The 23,318-nt window shown below is 39.1% G+C and overlaps 3 protein-coding genes across 4 annotated transcripts; all 3 read right to left on the reverse strand.

Moving 5' to 3' along the window:
* Positions 1 to 1,116: 1,116 nt before the first annotated feature.
* On the reverse strand, positions 1,117 to 5,067 carry LOC101157221 (alpha-2B adrenergic receptor). The gene is made up of 2 exons (XM_011478922.3): positions 4,092 to 5,067; positions 1,117 to 3,929 (listed from the first exon to the last, which is right to left on the reverse strand). Exon 2 carries the CDS (start codon positions 3,912 to 3,914, stop codon positions 2,340 to 2,342), a length of 1,575 nt encoding a protein of 524 aa, XP_011477224.1. The 5' UTR covers positions 3,915 to 3,929; positions 4,092 to 5,067; the 3' UTR covers positions 1,117 to 2,339.
* Positions 5,068 to 14,013: 8,946 nt separating this feature from the next.
* Positions 14,014 to 16,478, reverse strand: LOC101157459 (dual specificity protein phosphatase 2). The gene is made up of 4 exons (XM_004072279.4): positions 15,934 to 16,478; positions 15,702 to 15,823; positions 15,166 to 15,385; positions 14,014 to 14,872 (listed from the first exon to the last, which is right to left on the reverse strand). The coding sequence occupies exons 1-4, from the start codon at positions 16,319 to 16,321 to the stop codon at positions 14,655 to 14,657; spliced, it is 948 nt and encodes a 315-aa protein (XP_004072327.1). The 5' UTR covers positions 16,322 to 16,478; the 3' UTR covers positions 14,014 to 14,654.
* A 2,944-nt stretch (positions 16,479 to 19,422) lies between these two features.
* Positions 19,423 to 23,265, reverse strand: izumo1 (izumo sperm-egg fusion 1). 2 transcript variants are annotated; one of them, XM_020705773.2, is made up of 10 exons: positions 23,138 to 23,265; positions 22,535 to 22,788; positions 22,388 to 22,462; positions 22,202 to 22,285; positions 22,072 to 22,092; positions 21,899 to 21,988; positions 21,602 to 21,729; positions 21,245 to 21,395; positions 19,817 to 19,965; positions 19,423 to 19,552 (listed from the first exon to the last, which is right to left on the reverse strand). In XM_020705773.2, the coding sequence occupies exons 2-10, from the start codon at positions 22,731 to 22,733 to the stop codon at positions 19,466 to 19,468; spliced, it is 984 nt and encodes a 327-aa protein (XP_020561432.1). In that variant the 5' UTR covers positions 22,734 to 22,788; positions 23,138 to 23,265; the 3' UTR covers positions 19,423 to 19,465. The 2 variants fall into 2 exon arrangements, with proteins under 2 accessions (XP_020561432.1, XP_020561433.1); XM_020705774.2 differs by having other exon boundaries at positions 19,817 to 19,985.
* Between the last annotated feature and the right edge of the window lie 53 nt (positions 23,266 to 23,318).

Genomic DNA, 23,318 nt, shown 5'->3' on the forward strand with positions numbered 1-23,318 from the left:
TTTTTGCTCGATAAATGTTCCAGGGGAAGTTTGACAACTGCTGCAACGGCAAGGAAAGGTTTTTTTTTTTTTGTTCACGTAACCCTTGTGCTATCCTAGGCACTTTAACATTGGGAGTTGGGTCATCTAGACCCACTAGACAGTGCTCTGAACCTTTTTTCTTCAATGATTTATGAACTTCACTGGTGTCCATGGATTACATGAAATCTTTCCACCTTTATCCACCTTTGTCATGGTAGGAAGAACACGTCAATGTAAGGGTGGGGTCATCTAAGATAGCACAAGGGTTCTAGATGGTCCATCCAGGAATGTGCTTGTATATATGATGAAAGGTTCTATCATGGCTGGATGATAACATGACTAAGGTTGCATTATGCACAATACTGAAAGGTTTTTCTTCATTTCAACACAAAGTCAGCTTTTAAATATAGTTCAGTCTCACAAAGCAAAAGCTTGATGGCAAAACCAATCTATTTTGTTCTTATTTCAGAGGATAAAGTCTGTGCAGTGTTCTCACTCTTTCATCAGGTTGCTTTATATGTAGCAATAAAGCACAGTAACTGAATTATAGATACATGTCAGAAAGAAAACACTGGTTCATTTCAAATAAATAGCAACGGTTTCAATTTGTGCCATGTTTCACAAACACTAGAAAAAAGAAAAGAAAAACAGGTATCTCAGGAAAACAGCCGAGCCAGATTTCACTGAGTCAGGCTGGTATCCCATAAGGCTTTTTGTTCCCTTGAGGGCGGTCACTGAAAAGCCATGTACACTGTATTACTGATAACCACAAGAGCATCTCATCGTAGCGATATTCGTCTGATCCCTTCACTCCGTGCAACATTGATGTGACAGACTGCAGTGTGAGGCCCATGCTAGCAAATCAGGTCTCTGCTCACATCAATATTACAGTAGATCTGTCGTACATAGCAGCTAGAGGAGAAACTGACACCTTTTTACAGAAACAATAAAATTAACATGCACGCACGCACACCTGCGCTAACACTCACACAGGTCAGCAGAATTACAGGTTAGCAAATTGATGCACTGCTGCTGACAGCCCTTGTCCCAAAGAGTCAGAAAGACCGTGTGCTGGTCATGGTCATACGTTTTTTGTTTCTTCGTATTTTTTATTTTTTTTTGTCTTGGTGAGAAAATTGAATGTACCATGCATCCCCTCTTGCCTCTCAGCAGCAAACCAAAAGAAGTCCCAATATGGAGGTCCAATTCAGGAGAGTGAATCAGCCAGTTACATCACACATCCAGTGTTCCATTGTTCATCTGTCCTTCAGAGTCCATGTAGATGTCTACCTATTAATACTGTCAATCAAGAAGAACCGGGGCTGTGGAAAGTTTCTCAATCCAGTTTCGATTATTTTATCGCCTCAAATGAAGCCACTTTGTGGAGGAGAAGTTTGGGCCAGTTAAATGCCCCAAACTAACCATGGAGAGGAGGGAGGGGGTCTCATTCCAACAAATCAATTACATTTCTGTAGCTTTTCACAAAATCTACAAATAATCAGTTTAAAGTCTACAGTTCAAAAAAGAAAAAGGATCCTTTTTTTTTTTTTTACTCCTGCAGAGCTAAGAACTAGGTGGCTTTCCACTCAAGAGTCCACGGGTTGAGTCTGAAAGGGTGCCCTTGTTTGTGCTATCACATCTAAGATCGTTAGAAACCTTTTCTTGTCGTTGCACTTTAAAATCGAGGAACACATGTTTGCCCTGCAGCTGGACAAATTAAGACTGCGGACGTAAGAAATTAACACTAACCTTGTGTCCTCTTTGTGCTCTGTGCTGATAAATAAAAGCCCTCAGGCTCACAGAAACCTGAGGTCTCTTGCCTTCTTTAACCATTAGTCCTAACTGATTTAAAAAAAAAACATCATATGCATCTATATAAAAAGTCTTTATTCACATTAAATATATAATCTCACTGTTTTTCCTGCTTGTTTGTAGATGTTCTGCAAGTTTATAGTGTGCATACATTTCCTCTGTGATGCTGTGCCACTTTGATTCCAAGCAGTATTCATTAGTCAGGCTGATATGGAGATAAAACGCTGCATTCACAATCTTATCAGTAGAAGTGAACTGCTAAGCAGTTACCCTGCTTGTCCTCTCTTAACGTGGCCTGTTTTCTTCTCACACCTGCCAACAATCTGCACCCATCAGCTGCTGCAAGTGAATATTTTGTTAAGGTCCAAAGAGTAACTTTGCACACAGGCTGCAAAGACTCTTTCAGGAGTGGATTTCATGCAGAAATCTCCACAGTTTAACGTATGTTAAAAACAGCCCTTTGAGTGTGCGGGAAATGTAAATGATTGTTTCTCTATGTGCATCTCCTAAAAAAAGGTGCCCTTTGTGCCACTGCACAGGATCTTCTTGAAGGCATTCCTGAAGTCTTTGTTGAAGATGGTGTAAATGACTGGGTTGAGAGAGGAGTTGCAATAGCCAATCCAGAAGAAAAATGTAAAGAGGGGTTTAGGGACATTGCAGGTCTCTGGACACACTGCCTGTAAAGAGTAAGAGAAGAAGAACGGGAACCAGCACAGCACAAAAACACCGATGACCACTGCCAGAACGAAGGTGAAACGTTTTTCTCTGTTGACCATCGCTTTGCGCCTTGCTGCTCCAGGGTTGCTCTCTGGTTTGGATTTTCTTCCTGGTACCAGTCGAGCCCCCTTTGAAGTAGCGAGGATGCGCTTAAAAGAAGCTGGGGAGTGGATCCCGCCTCCAGCTGGCGACCCCGGCATGCTGGTGCTGCCTCGACCTCCTCCTTGGCTGTGCTCCATGTCGCTGTCTGTGCTTGAGCTATCACCGTTATTATTGTCATTCTTTTTCGCCTTCTGGCGTTTAGCTTTCTTCGCTTCCTCCTTCGTCATGGGGCCAGACTGGGGTGCAGGGAAGGGGTTTGAAGGACCGTGGGGTGAGGTTTCCACAGAGGTGACAGGGGACAGGGCTGAAGAAGGAGATGGGGGTTGCAGGAGATTGTTGGCAGTGGGATTTGGGGAAATTTGAGAGTCTCCAAGGGACGGAGAAGGGGTTACGGCGAGGGTTGGAGGCCTAACATTTGAGGTTTTCTTGGTTGAAGGTGGTGTGCTGTCATCCTCATCCTCATCCTTCCCATTGGCTTTCAAATGTCTTGGGGGCTGACTTGGAGTTGCACTGCCAATCCCGTCCTTCCGGGGCTCACCTGGGGGGCATCGTGTCCTCTGTTTTGCTATTTGGTAAATTCTCACATAGACTAGAATCATAATGAGGCATGGGGCAAAAAAGGAGCCCACAGTTGAGTACAGGATGTACCAGCGCTCGTCATTCAGTTGGCACTGGGGTCCCTTCTCATTCCCAGATTTGTTGCTCTCACTTTTGTTGAGTGAGAGCAGAGGAGGAAAAGAGATGACGGAAGAGATGAGCCACACCACCACAATGGCAGCTTTGATGCGTCTGGGAGTCCGTTGACGTCCGTAAGTAACCCTGGAGATTGACAGGTAACGGTCTAAAGAGATGGCACACAGGTGCACGATGGATGAGGTGCAGAAGAGCACATCCAGTGCCAGGTAGATCTCACACCACAGAGACTTGAAGTACCAATAGCCCATGAGCTCATTGGCGAGGGAGAAGGGGATAATGAGCGTGGCCACTAAGATGTCCGCAGCAGCCAGTGAAACCAGAAACAGATTCTGAGGACCCCGGAGAGACCGGCTGGTCAGGACAGCAATGATGACCATGATGTTTCCCACAATGGTGAAGATAACCATCAAAGTTATGGCCGTGGCAAAAGCCGCCGTGGCTTCAGGGGAGTAAGGAGCAGACGATGGGATGCTCTGGTTGCAGGGGGCAGAGGCTCCGGAGCTGCTCTTACTGCTGTTCCAGCCCGTTAGCTCCATGGAGCAACTGCTGTCCACAACTGACGCCATACTGGGGTCACCACTCTGATTCAAAAGAGAAAAAAACATTAAAGCAAAAAAGAATGAATGTAATAATTAGAGAAACACCATTTTTTAAAAATGTTGACATTAACTATTTAAAACAACTATTTTCCCACCATATGAATAAAAATATTAAAGAGAAAGTTCGTTTTGTGCTTTACTTACCTCAGGATGTTGTTGTTTTTTTTCTCTTTTTTTGTCACTGCGCTGTCTTCAAATGACTGCTTCCTTGCACCCTCCGCGTCGGTTCGGCCAAGTCCATTTTACGAAACACAAACAATCCAGGAAGGTGCGTCAAAACGCAGAGCGAGTATTTTATTTAAAAAATGTGAAATGGAAAAAACGTTGCCACTTCATAAAGCAGTTTCCCATGAAAAAAAATGTAAAAAGAGAAACAGATTAAGCATGTCTTGACGCGAGATGCGTCAACCGGTACTGCAAAAACAGCCCAGAAAACTTTGTTTTGTTTTGAATAATTATTTAGTCCTCCAAAAATGGGAGGTTTTCATCTTTAATAATCTAATTAGGGATAATTTACAGCGAGGCGGCTTGAAGATAGCTGGTCGGGTCAGGGGAAATGTTGACACTCCCCGTGCGTTTTGGTTTGGAGAGATGCGTAAAATGGATATACATCCGCATTTATACTGATTTATTTAGGAAAATGTCATCAAGGTATATTTGTAAAGAATAATTTACAAAATAAAGAATAGTTACCAAAAAGGATACCCTGCTGAGCCAATGCCGCTCCGAAAAATGAGAGCGCAAAGTAAATTTTAAGCTCTCCAACCTTTGCGCACAAAGCCAAATGTATCACCAAAACGTCTTTGCAGCATTAAAATGATCCTCGTTAATCGTCTGAAGTCTGAAAGTGACGGAGAAAATTGTTTGGTCCTTGAGGCAGAAGAAGTTTTGACGGGATGCCGTGATTCAGGCGCTCCGCTCGCGCAAAGCACCGCTTTCTCTCAGTCGCGCAGCAGCATCTTGTCTTGCCAATAGGACCTTCTGACCAAATTTAATAAGATGGGTACCTCCCATCTCCCTCTTGCGCTTCTTTCATAGCCGCTGATGTCACTGAGAAGCGTCATGGGATCCTTGCTCTCTTCATCTCTGCACGCCACCCCCACTCCCTTCAAATCTAAACCCAAGCCCTCATGAATCGCAGTTATATGTCTTGTTCGATGGCTCAGCTTCAGTCAATTAACTCCGCAGGATGCTGAGGTGTCCAGCTGGGGGCTGTTACCTTTGGAAGCGATTATGTAGCATAAATAAAAAGCAAAGTCAAAACCAGAAATGCTTTTTCATTTTCAAAATGAAAAAGCATTTCTTGACTCAAAAATATAATGAAAAAGCAAACCACCAAAAGGCTTTTTTCATTTCCTTCCTCAACACAGCTTATTCTGTCACTTAATTAAAATTAAAATTAAAATGGTATTTGACATTTCATTTTCAAGACGTTCTCTGGTAAATGTGTAGCATAATTCATTTAGAAATGTCTAATTTGACAATTACAATGGATTAATAGAAATGCTTTTTAATTTTCAAAATGTAGCTGCATTTTTTGACTCAAAATTAAAAAGAAAAAGCAATACTTCAAAATGCTTTATCATTTTATACTTCAACACAGCTTTTTCTGTGACTTAATTAAAATGATAAAGAAAATGGTATTTGACATTTCATTTTCAAAAAGGTCCCTGGCAAATGTGTAGCATAATTCATTTAGAAATGTCTAATTTGACAATTAAAATGGATTAACAGAAATGCTTTTTAATTTTCAAAATGTAGCTGCATCAAATGACTCAAAATTCAAATGAAAAAGCAATATTTCAAAATGCTTTTTCATTTTATACCTAAAACCGCTTATTCTGTGTCATAATTCAAACGAAAATGCAAAGAGGGGATTGCATTTGCATTTTAACATCCACGCCGCGCACCTTGTCACAATATTAATTTCGAATAAGCATTAGCAGAGGGGAGGCGGGGCGATGACGTCACTGCTTTCTCCCTGTGTCCGGCTGCTGACTGTGTCCAGAACAAAATAAAGACTGATTCCCACATATTTACACATTTATCTGCAGCTTCGCGGTGAATTTACTGTTTGATTTATTAAGATCCAGGTTTGAGCAGTCCAGGTCCAGCGGTTTGTGAACAAGACCCGGTTTTACGTAATCTTAATGTGAAAAATGCAGCAGAATGTTCCTTTAGCTCCCTCGCGAATCAGAAGCTGTGAATCGTAAGCCAACTTTAGCGTCGTCTGACCTCACGGATTTAAAAACATATGATCGAGCAGAGCAGGCCGTAAAATATTAGCATAACTGTAATAAAAGCACATTATGAAGATAGTCTCCTGCAACTTCGCGCTGAGTGAGTGTTTTTGGTCCAACCAGCAACGTTTAGCATGGAGAAATCTGCTGTCTGTTGATGGAGCTCCAGGTGTCATCAAACAGTAAATTCACCGCGAAGCTGCAGATAAATGTGTAAATATCTGGGAATTACATCAGTCTTTATTTTGTTCTGGACACCACTGGAAACACAAATTCATATGATGGTTTCTCAGATCGCAGCAGCATTTCCGCCTTCAGCGATCGTCGGAGCTTCGCGCTCCGCTATGTGAAGGCAGCTGGCGGTCCGAAGAACAAAAGCTTGTCCGCGGTGCGTCAGGAGGAGGACCGCAGAAGGCGGACATGCTGCTATGTAGTCCTGAGAAGCTGTGGAAACTCATCAGAAGTTCACAACCATCATAAAACCCTCGTCTCTGCCGCTAACACAGTCTGCTCCTGGTGTGTGTGTGTGTGCGTCAGTCAGCAGCCGGACACAGGGAGAAAGCAGTGACGTCATCGCCCCGCCTCCCCTCTGCTAATGCTTTTTCGAAATGAATATTGCTACAAGTTTCCCAGGGTGGATGTGAAAATGCAAATGCAATCCCCTCTTTGCATTTTCGTTTGAATTATGACACAGAATAAGCGGTTTTAGGTATAAAATGAAAAAGCATTTTGAAATATTGCTTTTTCATTTGAATTTTGAGTCATTTGATGCAGCTACATTTTGAAAATTAAAAAGCATTTCTGTTAAACCATTTTTATTGTCAAATTAGACATTTCTAAATGAATTATGCTACACATTTACCATGGACCTTTTTGAAAATGAAATGTCAAATACCATTGTATTTATCATTTTAATTAAGTGACAGAAAAAGCTGGGTTGAAGTATAAAATGATAAAGCATTTTGAAGTATTGCTTTTTCTTTTTAATTTTGAGTCAAAAAATGCAGCTTCATTTTGAAAATTAAAAAGCATTTCAATTAATCCATTTTGAATGTCAAATTAGACATTTCTAAATGAATTATGCTACACATTTACCAGAGAACGTCTTGAAAATGAAATGTCAAATACCATTTTAATTTTAATTTTAATTAAGTGACAGAATAAGCTGTGTTGAGGAAGGAAATGAAAAAGCATTTTGGTGGTTTGCTTTTTCATTATATTTTTGAGTCAAAAAATGCTTTTTCATTTTGAAAATGAAAATGGTTTTGACTTTGCTTTTTATTTATGCTACATAATCGCTTTCATAGTTACCATCCGAATAACAGCGAAAATTAGTTTCAGGGACTTGTACTTTTGGCAAAAATAATCAGTCTTCATCATCATTTCCTTATCATTTCCTGTTTTTAAAAGGTTCAAACAAGTTTTTTTTCCACTACAAAACAGGCTCCTGAAGTCACAATTGTGATAAGAAAACTTGTCTTACTAAGAATTCTTGTTTTAAGAAACAAAATTCTTGTCACTGAAATTCATTTGATATTGAAAACGTTAATTTTGGTGTTTTTCTTCTTGCAAGAAAGAAAAAAATGATGAGATTCATTTCTTCTGATGTGTATATAAAGTTTACACCGCACAGCAATTTTTTTCCCCCCAGAAGAAAGTACACATATTTAAATGTTTTACCAGGAGTGAAAACCTCTGAAGAAAACCAACATACAGATAAGTCACAAAGGCACACTCAGTTCAATTGCAACAATCAGGTCCTTTTAAGGTTGCAAAATGAAAACAAGTTGAGAAGTTCATTTGAAATGAAGGTGTTTATTTGGAGGTTTGAGCTCCCCCTGAGTACTAAATCATGAATACATTAAACCGTAGGTGGTCCATCCTCTTGATTAGGCAGAGCAGAGTTTCATGAAGTTACATTTTACCCATGAAATCTTATTCTGAAAAGATTGCAGTTATTACAGCCATCAAATAAAGGGTTCTGCAAAATTAATTCTTTGGTTATGAAACCAGAGATTTTCTCTCTCTGAGTAAATGCACGGTTACCCTCTACCTTTGGGTGAAGAATTTGCAGGCTATCACATCTTGACTTGACCAGTGTGTCCACGTTGGCTTCCTGGAAGCATGTTGGATCTGAGATCAAGTTAACCCTTGTGCTATCCTCTAGCATTGGAACTTGGGTCATCTAGACCCACTAGACAGTGCGCTGAACCTTTTTTTTTCAATGATTTGTGATTTTCACTGGTGTCCATGGATTACATGAAATCTTTCCACATTTATCCACCTTTATCATGGTAGGGAGAACACGTCAATGGAAGGGTGGAGTCATAGTTAGCACCGGGGTTACAAACATCATTCTGGCTGCTTTACCAAACAGAGACTTTCTGCTGCACTGTTTGAAGCCAACGGTTTTCTATAAACTAACAACACTCTGCATTAAAGTCCCACTCCGATCAACTTTTAATCTATCCTAAAAGTGCTACCAGTGCTCTTTTGGTTGTTATTATTATTATTATTATTATTATTATTATGACTTTTTTAGCCTGAATCAAATAATCTGTCATTTTCTAGGATATAGTTTGTGTAGAACGGCAGGAGTTCATTAGAAATTCACCTCTGAGTTGTGGCTGTTGGTGCGGAGTAAACCCAGCCCCACTTGCCAACATCCTTTCATTCACTGGCTCTCCAGCTAGCTTACAGCCTCACAACCCCAACCCAACATTAGCGGTGCAACAAAAATGGCGAGCAATGTTCGAGTTATCCACTTTTGAGGCAAATGTCAGCTCGGATGAAGGAAACAAGACATCCATGGATCTATTTGTCTGCAGTGATTCTTTCCAGCCCATTTTTTTTTTCATGTCTTAAATATGCAATTTTTTTAACTGCAATTTTTTGTCTGCTCCTGATTCAAAGTGATTTATATAAAGAAATACTCGGAAATGCAATTTTACTCCAAATTTTCTTAATCTATCTCTTCCATCATCAGAAAAAGGCCACAAGAACATGTTAAAAACACCAAAAACAGGATTTTCGTTTGAATGGATCTTTAACCAGTTGTACACACATGCAGATTCATGAATGGTGTGTGGGCAGCAGGCCATGTTTACTTGTTTTTGTTGTGCATCTCCATCTCCCCACACACAACAGCTATAATGAGACAGAGAGCCCACCCAGCCACTCGTGGAATTACAGTTGGGAAGCCTGCGCGCCGTTTGCATGACCTGCAACAGCAGCAAATAATTGGTGTACATTTTTCCACTCCTGTGACACGTTCTAAATATAAAGAGAAAACCAAGCTTTTAGCTGGAGAGAGCTCTCTAATCAAGTGTGTCTGTTTCTGTGGGGGGAACGGCGCTTTGACATGCTGAAAATGCATTCGAGAGGTGAGGGGTGTGTCACCGATGACAGGGGTCACAGGGGCCGGGCAGCTCGCAGCGTTCAGCGCACAGAGCTCCAGCTTTTCAAGTGCTTGTTGTGTAGGAACTTGTATCCTACACATAATCACACAGAGCACACAAACCCATACGAAATTCTGCTGTCATGGATCAGACATGCAGGATCACAACTCCACATTTACAACGAGAATGGAAAAGTCTGATTTGAAGAAGAAATCCAAACAATGAGAAGCACTTGAATAGTTTCAGCTCAAAACACATAAAATCAAGTTTTAAAAACTTGGATGAGATTACAACAGAGACACACAAGACGTGCTCTGCAAACTATTTGATACTTGCGAAGATTTAAAACTTTGTTTGAACTTCTCTGTGCTCTTTACCTTTCCAAACTTTTCTCAAAATCAACACAGTCAAGATTTTTTGTTTCTATTTAAGAGCTATGATCTAGAAATAAATAATACAATTATACACAAATGATTCTTCAAATGAGTCAAAATCCTTTCACTGCACTCAACAATATGAGGCTTAAAAAACTAAAAATGAAAAGTTTTAAGAAATGTTCATAAGACGCTTAAATGGATTTTAGTATTCAGAATTACTTCATAACATGGAGAAGCTTCATCAAATCCTCTCAGACAGCTTTAAACATTTCACACAGATGTTTTGAGGACAAAGATATGAAGATTTATTAAGATAGGCCAACTTTTACTGAGATCATAATGTCAGTTTGTTGACATTTTGTTCTAAAATAAGTAATATCTACTCATTAAAATGTTTTTAATGAACTATAATTAGGCACAAAAAGACTCAAAAAAACAAACAATTTGCTTAGAACTAACAAAAATATACTTCTTTTAGGCTGTATAACATTTAACTTGAAGTGATTCCATCTAACAGTTGGCTTTTTAGCTCATTTTTCCCTTTTTGAATGCTTTTGATATCTTACAATTAGATTTCTTGTTGAGTAAAAGCGACTTGCTGCATGGACAGATCATTTTGTTACTTTCCAGTGATTTTTGCTTTGAGATTAGTTGGAGCTATCTAGCTGTACACTTTCTAATCTACTTGGAGATTTGACACATAAGAGACACCAATTCAATCCAGAATCAGGTTAGAAGGCTGCAATGAAACTCCAGAGAAAGAATATTTATCCCAAAGGATGACTTTATCGCCCAGATTGACTGAGCAACATAGAACCACTTATGACCTCTGTGGTTTTCTACCAGCAAACTACTGGTAATGCAAGAGGCGTTCTTAAATGACCTTAGGGTCAATTCTTAAATCCACTAGTTGTTTGGGTGTGTGTGCGTGTGTGTGTGTGTGCACACATTGTAATTTTCAAGTTGACGGCATTGCACATTTCTTTTCTCCACTTGGGACTTCTTGTTAATGTGACAAAGTGCTCATGTGGGAGCAGTAAACTTCAATGGTAAAACACTTCTTATTCAAGGACTGACAGTGGTCACAAAGCTTACACACTTCATGGGACGCACACACACACAAGTGTGCGTGCAAAACACACGTATACGTCATGAGCAGGTGTCACGGCTTAATGTAATCAATCCTGACAGTGGTCTAATCTCAACGCTGACTGTGACTAATAGTTTGAGTCTGTTTTTATTAAAGAATCTGAGTGATTGAGGATGGACTGCATGTGACAAACTTAATGAAAGAGAAACTCAGATGGCAGACAGTTTTGTGTAATATGAGATGATCACAACATAAAACAGAAAACATGGACAGATTCGGTGGCACCAGGATGAAACAGCACGGAAAATAGTGTGTACATTATTATATATACATTATGTGCAGATAAGTAGTAAAAACTGTTTTTTTTTTTTTTTCTGTTTGTAACCCTTGTGCTATCCTATGACCCCACCCTTACACTGACGTGTTATTCGTACCATGACAAAGGTGTATAAAGGGGAAGAGGATTTCATGTAATCCATGGAAACCAGTGAAGATCACAAATCATTGAAGAAAAAAGGTTCTTTTGGGGTCTAGATGACCCCACACCCAATGGGAAAGTGCCTAGAATAGCACAAGGGTACAAAATCATTAGAAGATAAACAGACTTTTGGCGCCATCTACTGGACACTTTATTAGCCATTTCTGGTTGAGGGTTTTAGTGTCTCCCACTAGAGGGCGCTATTTAAACACAAACTCATCCACATTCGATGGTTTCCTGATCACAGCACAGATAGTTGTGCAACTGACATAAAAAGAGATAAAACAAACGCTTTCATGTCCTTTCTTTTCATTTAACAAAAGAGTGATTCCAAAATTTTGTTTTTTGGTTTCATTTGTTTACCTTGTTCTTGATATTTGTTTGGATTTGTGTTTGTACAGGTGGTTTTATTTTATTTTTTACCCTATTTACTCAAATAATCAATTTTACAATAAAGTATGTCCTTTATTTAATAATAAATTCAAACCTTAAGTTCTGTAATTTTAACATAAAAGTATTTTGACAAAGAAAAATTATTGTTTGGCTGCATTCTTTCAATTCGTATCATTATTAATACAAGTTACTAATCTGCATTGAAGCTATTCGTAATTTCTGTCTCTACATAATGTTTTATGTCTGTGCAACATTTTTTTAATCTAAATTCCTCAAATAAAACAATTCTTAATTAATAAAATTCCTTCACCACTGTGAACTAAAACATGAATTAGTTTGCAAAAGGAGGGATTACTTTTTTATAAATATATATATATATATTGGGATAAATACAGTTTTGTTTTTTGTTTTACAAATATTTTTAACCTTTTCCATTTTGCATGTCATGAATATTCATTCAGTTTTTGCACTTTAAGACAAAAAATAAATGTTTTGCTAAGTTTCCCATATACAAGATAAATCTAAGTGTCATTTTCAAGTTTCAAAAGAACAAAGAAAAGAATCCATCTTTTAAATTGATCTCTGAGACGTTTGCATTTGCCTCACATTCATAAAAGCAAATTAATCATTTCTTTGTTTCTTCTTTTTACTGTTTTTTATTGTAATCTTCATGGATTTATGCAAACCTGGTGAAGCTTAATGGAAAATTTAGGCAAGAAATTCATGATTTTAAACCGAATTTTTAAAAATGTTGCTCTCTCCTTTATTTTACAAGTTGATTTTTGCATTCATTGTAAACATTAAGTGTAGATCTTTGGTGGAACCTCAGCAGCAAGGAAAATAAAACAACTAATAGGAGTTTAAAATAACAAAGCTTTGTGTCTGATGAGATCTATCTCAGACTTTTTTAACCTTGGGAAATTAGTTGCTTCATTATTTATATAAAGTAAAATCATGAGCAAATAGCAAAAATAAGTGAAGAACTAATGACCTATCTTGAATCTTGCGCTCCTATTGTCCAACTATATTTATTGTTAAATATCTCTTTTTAAACCATTTTTTCCCCAGTTTGCCTAAACAGCAAACGAAATACTGTTCTTTGAATCATTCTTAAGATATTTGATTAGACTTTGAAAAAAAAAAAGGTTCTGCTTTTAGAAATGGAAACATTTCAACAGCTGTAAGTAAACGCCCTGCAGCTTAAAGGTTAAGCTCATCGGAAATATTCACCCCCACAAGCTCCCTGTCATACGACAGTTCACATTTTTGCCTACGGCTAAAAAAAAAAAACACAATTTTCAGCTCAAGTTCCCATTAAGCTTATCAGACATAAAATAAAGAAGTCCAAAGGGTATTTTTGTATAGAACAGCCATGGAAAAGTCAAACATGTCAGTTCCGCTAATGTCAATATTGCATAACATTTGTTAATAATTAGAGGAGCTTTTTTTTTTAACTTTCGCTGATGTGAGTGAAATTAAGATGAAAGAATCATACGACCATTTAACACAAGGAGGCCTGTTTTTGGAAAGATGGTTAACACCAAAACTTGGAACTTATTACCAAGGAAAAGCATTTTGCACATTTGGGCAGGAGCAAGACAGAGTTGTGCCAAACCTACATGGAGGAGTTTCCATTCTTAACTCTGCATAAAACGTTTCAGAAGCCCATGTAAACTTCTATTTCATAGAGGGTGATCTTAGAATGCAACAGAATTGGAAAAAAGGAATAAATAAAAGCCATGAGTTGAGAAAAGCACTTTTTACCTGCTCCACTCCATCCTCATGTAATATGCGGCAAAAGGAACTTATCTCCATGAATGCCTTTAAATCTAGATTACCTGCATGTTTTAACTAATTAATATGCAATTGATTCAACATTGTAACTCTGTTACAATCCTTTACAATGCCTTTAACATCTTCAATAAGATGTTAAATAAAAGGTCATCAAATGTGTATACTCACTCTGGGAAACCACTTCAGACTTGTGATGCAGAGCTCTCATGTTTTTTACCAATGACAAGATATGCAATTACCTGCTGATCCAGTTTCCAGCTGGAATCTTCTGCTGTGTCGTTACAACGTAAACAGACTGTGTTCTTCAGCAAGTTTTAATTCCGTGGAAAAAAACAATAACAGCAGAAACAGGTCAAAACTTGCAGGTATAAAGTGCAGCACATGTCAGTACCATTTACAGTTTTGTGAATCTAAAAAATAAATAAGAATTATTTACAAAAATGAATTTAAGTGTCACTTTTCCTTCCTAGGACAGAATTAGTGCATTCTAAATCCAGCATAAATCACGAAATTGTTTTTTTTCTTGCTGTAAGAGTCTCTCAGAGACGTCTGTGGTTGTAACTCAAAACACTTAAGTACAAACAAGGAAGAAAAAAGAAAAGAAACTTGTGCCAGTAAAAAAGGCACAAACACACCAATCAAGACGAGCAGGAACATCTTTCTCCTCAGAAAGTACTTCAGGGAAATCACCTTGCTTCTATTCCAACCTGTTGGCTCAGTCAGTCAGTCTTTTTATAAACTGTTTTTAATGACGAGGCTTTGCAATGCCCATCGCTCTTTGTTGCATCAGCAACAAATTCACCATTTGATTTGTTTAAAAAAAATAAAATAAAATTCAGTCTTGTGATGCCAGCAACACATGTTTTTCTCCAAACCCGCAGAGTAAAGCGTTCTTGAAATAGGTTCGTTTTAACGAGCTTTCAGAGAGTCCGAGTCTTCATCCCTGACAGAGAATGTCCGTCTCAAACTGCAGCAGCTGTCCCATAAAAGCCAGGTTGGGGGAGATGACGTTACGCCTCTGCTTCACAAAGTCGAAAGCTTCGTTCAGACGGACACGCTGCGTGTGCATGAGGTAGGCCAGGCAGATGGTGGCTGAGCGCGAGATGCCCGCCTGACAGTGAACCAGGACCCTGCCACCACTCTGCTTCACAGAGTCTGTGGGAAAAGGTGGAAAGGTGGAGGTCAGCATTTCCATCATGCAGAGCTAAAACAGTTTGACAGGTTTTATCACTTCAAGGTAAAGAGGAAAAACTGGTGTCAAAATATTTTCCTTGCAACTTGTACCGTGTAATCCTATTTTGTAACCAGATTATTACCATTTGTCCATCAGTCTGGGATTAAAAATGGATTAAGGAGCATAAACTGTCTAGGTGTTTCATTTCCTATGACGCCAATTTGTTCAGAGTAGTTTGAAGCTCTCTGAACGGTTAGGGATGCTAGAGACTCACCAATAAAAGCAATGGCTGTATTGAAGCATGCTCTGATGTCTGCAGCCAGCGTGTCCTCCACTGTCAGACGCAGGTACTTGAACTCCCCCTCGTACAGGTTCGGGCAGGTGGAGGAAACGTTGAGCACTGCTGTGATACCGGCTGCCGTCAGCATCTCTCTGCGGGACGAGTGGACGGCGCTGCCCAGAAACAGGAAGGGAAGCAGCTCCACTGGACCGTCCTGCAACATGCAAGAAAGGTTAAGCACAATGTGGCTTTTGGTCTCAGAAGATCTTCAGTCACAAGGCTGGATATAGACATGATTTGCCCGTCCCAAGCCCGGTAAATGCAGAGGGTTGCATCAGGAATAGCATTCAACATAAAACTTGTAAGACATCAAATGGACAGCTGAACTGAATGTTAATATTGTTTTCTGAGCATTTTAGGTAATTGGAGGGATAGGACACCCCTGATATTCTACTTGCACCCCATAGTGGGTCTGGCTCACCTCAAAAAAAAATGTTTGTTTTGTTCTAAGGACAGTTTGTGGGTCTTACCTGATCATATGCAGGAGTGCTCCGGCCTGTCACTGCTGGCTCTGGCTCCATCAGAGAGAGCTGACTGCTGGCAGAACAGTGGCACAGCTCTGGAAAGGCCTCTGAAAATCCCTCAAATCCACCTAAATGGAGATCACACTGATTTAACTCAACTGCAACATTTTAATCCTCATTTGAAATGTTCAGTAAGATTTTTTTTTTTAAACAGTTGGTTTAACTAAGAAGTGGTTACCTTGCAGGAAGCAGATCTGCGCCTGGACTTCGTTCTGCAGGGCGCTGAGCAGCATGTGCGCCACGCTCTCCGGCTTCACGTCGGACAGGCAGCGGCTCCGCTCATCCACCACCACCACCGGGGACAGCAGCCCGGCCCGGAGCCGGCCCAGCAGCGCCTTGTCCGGGATGAGCCACTCCAGGGCCACCACCGAGCTCTTGGATCGACGGCGCAGCATAGAGTTCCAGTTGACATTTCTGGACTCGCAAATGTTCGTGAGAGAGAAGTCCAGAAAGGGTCGGCAGTCCAGGACCACGCACCCGTCAGAGGTGTACTGGTCCTGGGGGGTCCTGAGTATGTGGACCAGCTCATTTCCAGTAATTTCCAGTAAAACACTATTTGACATCATGACGAAAAAGCGAAAAACAAATGACTAAATAAAATTAAGATAGTTTAAGAAACGAACAAAGGACAATACTTGACGTATTTCTATATAAACATGTGTGTAAAGTATACGGCGAGCTTTCAGCTCAGTTTAAATCCGCTTTAGATTCATAGTTTCACTTGTTCATTGATAACAGCTGCACGGGGGGCGGAGCCACGCGGCTCCTCCTTGTTTTCCGTGTATCAACATCAGAGGCGGAACGACCAAATAAGGTCTGCTCGACACTCCAGATATGGGCAGTGACGTCAGATTTGACTTTTCTGCCGGTCTTCGGGGTAATCCGGTGTTTTGGTGACAGAGGACGTTACGCTGCGGGTGAAAACAGGCCTCCCACGCTGCCCTGAAGCGACCACAGAGGAAACGGTCTGGGTCAACCTAATCCATCCCCTCTCCTAACGGCCTACCTTGGTTTTGGTGCTACTATATGTGTTTTTTGAATTTAAAAAAATAAAATAAAATAAATAATGAACAAGAATATGTTTATCAAACATCAATTACCTATTTATTTCAACTAGTACATTAATACTTTATTTAAAAAAAATGTTTTCTTTATTTATGCTCATATATTTAAAGTTTAATGTCAACTGGAATTAAAAAAAATTCAAAAATAATTTTGAAATTTAGATTCGTGGATGGTAGAGTGAGAAGAAGCTTCTCAAAATAGCTGTGAAATAACCTTATTATTGGCACTGTCACCTGATTGACCCCAATCCATCTAAAATTAATGCAATACTTAGCACTACAGGTGTTCATGGGGCACAATTAATTAATAATGTATTCTAAAACTCAAATGAAAGTCCTCTTATAACTGATTATCCTAACGTGTTGTTGCCCAGTTATATTGAAAATTTGATTAAAGAACAAATACGTCTGTTGAATGGCACTGACTTCAAATGTATCATTTTTCAACACATATTTTATTACTTTATTTATTTATACATTTTAATGTACAAACAAGTTGCTGCATAAGGACTGGTTACATTCAAGGCCGCCATATTGTTATTCTGATTCTAAGAATAAAGGTGGCAGTTCTTCAAATGACCACTAGGGATGGTTTCAAAAAAGAGGAAAAACAATTGTGTTGGTATTTTTTAGGTAATTTTGCAAGCTTAAAACAACAATATTTGTTTTATATATATATCTATATATATATATACATACATACATACATACATACATACATACATACATACATACATACATACATACATACATACATACATACATACATACATACATACATACATACATACATACATACATACATACATACATACATTGGGCCTCTAAGGTTATTTGCTATAAATCTCCTCTAAATCTTTACAATTTAACATCTACTCAAGCTGAACCTGCACTAATTTAAAAAATGCAAAGACAAAACAATTTTATGTGAAATCCTTTGGCACATTTCATCTGTTTTGATCTGATTGTTTTTTGATTGAGGTTAAAAGCCTATTTTAGCCTATAAAACTGTGTATTTATTTAACTTAAGTCATTTACGCTTAATCCAGTTCAATCTAATACGAAGCCTTTCGTTTGTTTTTACAGACACTAAAATAGCTGACTGGTTAACTTCTGCAATTGAAAAAGAAATACTTTGCTACACTTTTCACAAAGAATTATGAAGTGTGTATTACAATAATACATTAACTGCTTTTAGATAGAAATCTTTTATGCAGGTTTCAGTTCCAGTTGAACATCTGGGATGGGAGTATTTCCACTCTAAAAACAGTATTTCATGTTCAGTGTGGGGTAGTTCACATGACGACGTGTAATGTGACGTCTTTGTCCTCATTTCCTCTCAGCCCACATTCAAGCCACGCTGCTTTCCCACTAATGTCATACCTCAAACCTCTGACTCCCACTTTCAGTATGCTCCAACTTTCCTTCTTACTACTTTACGCTGCTGTGTATCGCTTTTCTTCAGCCACACAACTTGGAGTCATTCCCTCTCCCTGCCGACGCAGCATTATTATACAGCTTATACTCTGTTTGTCATGTCTGCCAAAAGAGTGTCTGGGCATGCTCTAACTACTTAGTCCTCACTTAAAGCCCCAACATGCTGATTTAAACCCATGTTGAAGGCCCAAACTCTCTAGAGCTGGAAGATAAAGTATTGACTGTCATGTGGGTGTCTTTTTTCCCTACTCTTTTTTTTGTTTCTCCCCTATGTCGGCAAACAGGAAGCAGCACCACACACACATCCTGTCATCATCTACGTGGACCACAGCTTTCACTCACAATATGTCTTAAAGCCTTTGTTGTTACAGCTCACACCCCATCTACCACCCTGATTCAAGGCTTTGTCAGAAACCCCCAGAAAAGATTTATGATGGTAACTTCCTGTCTACGATGACTCACACAGTGTAAACCTTTAATTTCATTTTTAGTTTTTAATGTTTCAATATCACTCTGGTGACATAATGCTTCAACTTGTCGATTTGCATTTTTTACCGTAAGCCGAACATAAGGCAACGCATTGAGTGAGTCAAATAAATTGCGCCACTTTAACATGCAGACTTGTAATAATTGATGAGTAGGTTAGAATCATTTTGTATCAACAAAATGTAAGACCACTGACTTCAGAGTTACAAGAAGAAATATATGTAAGTAAACATCAGCAAAAGCTTTGATTAAAACGTTTGCTTTTCTGCCCCTCCCTCCCGATAGAGGGGATTATCCAGGATTAATTTGATGGCTGGGGTCATAAATCTCTGAAAAACACTAATCTATGTGAGGTTTACCCTCTCCCTGCATCCTCTCCTGATCAGCCATGTGACAGCGGCATCACTTCATTCAGGCAGAATATGTCTTTGTTCAGAAGCAAGGCAATGTTTCAAGTGGACTACAGGTTTTATTTTTTGTCTTGAGTGAGACGTTTTAGTCCCTCTCGCGGGGCAAAAGTCAACTTTAACTTTGACAAAACTTATCAACTCCTGAAGTCTAATTAACTTCTCTGACGGAGTTCACTTCCTTGTAATTCCGAGAACATCTCGTGCAGGGAAACTCATTTTTACCAGAGAGCAATATGTGCAACCGGAAGTGAAAAAACTGTGAGAAAACTCTTTAGTCATTAGGGAATATTTTTTACTGTAGGTGATATAGTTGTCATGCAGTGCTGTCTGTATTTTCCTTCATATTCCTCCTCTTCTTCTTAGACTGTTGACTTCTTCTCTCTTCTGCGTTATCATTAATCTATATAAAAAAAAACACAAACAATAAATGTGCTAAAATAACCCAACCATGACTTCCTCTTGCTCGCCTTTCTGTGTGCATAAATTTAAATATCTTGAAACTGATCAAACAAATTTGCGTTCAACCAGTCCATTAAATTAAAAAAATATAACACATGGTTCACTGTCTTGCATCATTGAGTCTGCTCTGCATCACTTCTTACACCTCCAGTCTTCCTGTAGACATCACACCCCACTTTTTTCCCCTACCCCCACTCAGTCTCACCCTAAAACAACTATGAGGCCTACGCTCACGATCAGACTCAGAGCAGCAACCATGGCGATGACTGGCAGCAGCCGGGCCTCTGTGGGCCGAAAGGGTGAGTCGCTGTCTCCATATGGTAGGGAGGGCAGGGTGACAAAAGATCTGAGAGTCTGGCAAGGCAAAGGAGCAACTGTATAAAAAGAAAGGATCAAGGAGATTCAATGATAAATAACTGTTTCAATAAACACTGTGATTTTACAGACTTTAGCTTGAAATAAGTTACTTTGGTGGATTGTTCCTAAATTTAATAAAACGTTGACCTTTGTGCAAAGTATAACAAAAACAGTTAAGGAGGTGTCAAAAGAAAAAAACAGTCAAGAAAGCAGAAATAAGTTTTTTAGAAAAACAATTAAAAAAATTATTCCTTGATGGAGTTTCCCTTTTATTAAACTATAAATAGTGTTTTTGTATTTTCTCTTTCACAGTAAAGCGTCCCCCCATTGATCGCTTTAAAAAGAGAATTTTCCCCTGCCTTAATGTACTTTTCTGTACGTTAGGGGTGTCAAACTCTATGCCTCGAGGGCCGGCCTCCTGCTGGTATACAGAAACTCTTCCCTTATCTGCTGCTGATTACCTGGATCAGGTGTGTTTAGCCAATAAGGAGCTTCAATAGCAGGTTGGCTGGAAAACCTGTTAGGCCTCGAGGCTTCTGACACCTCTGCTGGACTCTCACCAGCCACTTTATTAGGTACACCATACTAGTACAGGGTTGGACGCCCTTTTGTCTTCAGAACCGCCTTAATCCTTGCTGGAAAAGATTCAACAAGGTACTGGAAACATTCCTTAGATTTGGGCCATATTGATAAGATAGCATCACACGATTGCTGTAGATTTGTCAACTGCACATCCATGATGCCAATTGTCTGTTCCACCACATCCCAAAGATGATCTATTGGGTTTAGATCTGGTGACTGCGGAGGCCATTTGGCGCCAGTGAACTTATTGTCATGTTCAAGAAACCGGTCTAAGATGATTCCAGCTTTATGACAAGGCGCCTTGTCCTGCTGGAAGAAATTGGATTAGAAATTTGCATTAACAAGCAGTTGGATGGGTGTACCTAATAAAGAGGCCAGTGAGAGTAGAATCAAGTCTTCTCTTGTCAGTCTTGGTGTAGGCATCCCCTAACAATAGCAACAGAACCAGTTCCACTACATTCCTTTCTTTTTTATTCATCTAAGTTTGGCTGTTTGAACAAGTTTAATTTTAGCAACCCGTTCCTCTAAAGGAGCAAGGTAAATAGTAAATAGATTATTTTTTTGTTCCAGAGACCATTTAGACTGTCATGAAAAAATCGGAATTGGGTCGCATGGGGCAAAAAAATCGGAATTGGGTCGTTTCAGCCGGCAGTGTGAACGTAGCCTTAGACATATCTCTGAAGGTTTGTTGTACCTGTAAGGAGGAAGGTAACTTGGTAAAAGATGGTTTTGTTTTCCTCCTGCAGGGAGCAGCGATAAGTTCCCTCTTCATCCAGATGTAGCTGATTTAAGACCACAGAGGATTCATGCGTCACCACCAAGGGCACAAAGTCACTTTCATTCAGCTGGTTATAGAATTCGGGAAGAGACAAAAACAGATGACTGGGTGTGAAAGCTATAAATACATTGGGCGAGTACTGTACAGCCAAAAATGGTAAATGATGCCATGTTTGCCTTTCAAGGTCATAAAAACAATGTAAAAAATGACTTGTTTCTGCTACAGTAGATCAAATCATGCTTTTTTTTGTTGCTATGAGCAACATCGGGAGACCTTTTTAGTTCTTGGCACTCCTGGGGCCCAGGAGTAGTAGTATTCTGGTTTTCCTGAAATAAGTAAATGCCATGGTTGGTAACAGTTCAACACCACCTGGCCTCCCTCTTCAGCTCGCACTGGGTTTTCTGGAAAACAGGCAAGATTAAGAACCAAGAGATCTTGCCTTTGCATTTGGATTACTCAAATAATCCCTTTTTTCATTTGACGTTCATGTGAGCATGTGGCTGCGCTTTGGTTAAGAACACTTTTCTTCACATGTGATATGTTTAGAAAACAGGTCATACTAAAACTCACCACCACAGTTGTGCTGACCGGATGGAGAGGGGCAGATGTACATCTTGAATTTGCAGGTTAGGCAGTCAATTACTCTTCTATTAAGAAATCCTGAAAAGCAAGCACAAATGTAATCATTCACACATAGTCGACAGTGTTTGCACACATGATAGGATCAAACTGAATGAACTTACCACACTTGTTGGGGCAGAGTCCTGGGAAAGAAATGGATAAATGATGTGAAACTAATTCACAACACTGACCTACCAAAGTACTCTTTACTTATCACTGAGCAGAGAATGCACTGTGACTCATGTTGATTACCATCACGGATGAACGTGTCCAAGTGTTTCTCCAAGATCCTATTGCCTTTCTCCAGGATCTGAATGGTTTTAGAAGTTATCAACCCTTCAGAAAGGAGATGATTTGTTTATAAGGTACTTCAATTTGTAAAGTTCTTGTAAATGTTACACCACTGTTGTTGTAAAATCAACATTTTCAAGTTCTCACCACTTTTATTTATGTTCCAGAAGCGGTTAAATTCACTTTGGTACTCAGTTCTTGCTCTATACAGAGTAGTGGGATCTAAGAAAAACACATTTTAGTGGTAAAATATTATGAGACTGTCAAAATATAAAAAGCTCCCCTTGATCTTACCAATGACACCCTTTCTTTGACGACTTGTTTGCTTGTAGTTCTGATATGCGTGGTCACAAATCATATTCAGCTCTATCTGATATTTTATTGCAGTCGAGAGGATGAAGTCTTCATGAAGGAACCTGATGATGCGCTCACATTGCAGACAGGTCTCAGCAGCAGGGATAAAGCAGAGCAGGTAGACCAGCATCAGCAACATCTCTGCTCTGCTTTCCACCGCCGTGATGAGTCACTCTGGGTTCTGATGATTTCCTCTGAAAATTATTTGACAATACAGTCGACCTGATAACCTTACAGAGCATTGCTACCTATACTGATACTATAGTGTAAAGTTATAAAACTGTATAGCAAATATGGTTTTGATGTACATAGAAGAAAGATTAAGCATGTTGTAAATAAAAACGTGGAAAAAAACAGACATTTTGTGGTTTATCTTTTGTAGTAGAACTAGATTAGTAGTTTAACAGGAAACAGAAAATACACTATAATATCTGTTTGTCAAACATAAATTTATGTTATTGGGACACAGTCCACATGCAAGTTAGCTTATTGCTGTCACCCAGTGGCAGAACATTTCATTTTAAAAGCTCTACTTGTTCTTACCTCTGTTTGCGGCTGTGCTTGATGAATTTACCACACAGTGCACTTCAGGATATTTAAAAAAAAATAAAAAAAATTTTTGTGTGTATTTAAGTGTTTTTTGTTTTGTTTATGTTTTGAATTAATACTAGATTATGGATTAGCAGTTACAATTCTGAAAATAATTTTAAATTTATATCAAAAC

The sequence above is a fragment of the Oryzias latipes genome, chromosome 9, assembly GCF_002234675.1.
Source record: "Oryzias latipes chromosome 9, ASM223467v1".
In the NCBI taxonomy this organism is placed as follows: Eukaryota; Metazoa; Chordata; class Actinopteri; order Beloniformes; family Adrianichthyidae; genus Oryzias; species Oryzias latipes.

What these genes read in the sequence shown, in the direction of transcription:
- LOC101157459 (XM_004072279.4), bottom strand. Translation starts at nt 16,321, where the DNA reads ATGATGTCAAATAGTGTTTTACTGGAAATTACTGGAAATGAGCTGGTC. An exon ending in GCAGATCTGCTTCCTGCAAG is followed by an intron (nt 15,824 to 15,933) that starts GTAACCACTTCT and finishes ATCTCCATTTAG; the next exon opens with GTGGATTTGAGGGATTTTCA. An exon ending in GCACTCCTGCATATGATCAG is followed by an intron (nt 15,386 to 15,701) that starts GTAAGACCCACA and finishes TGCATGTTGCAG; the next exon opens with GACGGTCCAGTGGAGCTGCT.
- izumo1 (XM_020705773.2), bottom strand. Translation starts at nt 22,733, where the DNA reads ATGTTGCTGATGCTGGTCTACCTGCTCTGCTTTATCCCTGCTGCTGAG. An exon ending in CGGTCAGCACAACTGTGGTG is followed by an intron (nt 21,730 to 21,898) that starts GTGAGTTTTAGT and finishes CCTGTTTTCCAG; the next exon opens with AAAACCCAGTGCGAGCTGAA. An exon ending in GAGTGCCAAGAACTAAAAAG is followed by an intron (nt 21,396 to 21,601) that starts GTCTCCCGATGT and finishes TTCTATAACCAG; the next exon opens with CTGAATGAAAGTGACTTTGT.
- LOC101157221 (XM_011478922.3), bottom strand. Translation starts at nt 3,914, where the DNA reads ATGGCGTCAGTTGTGGACAGCAGTTGCTCCATGGAGCTAACGGGCTGG.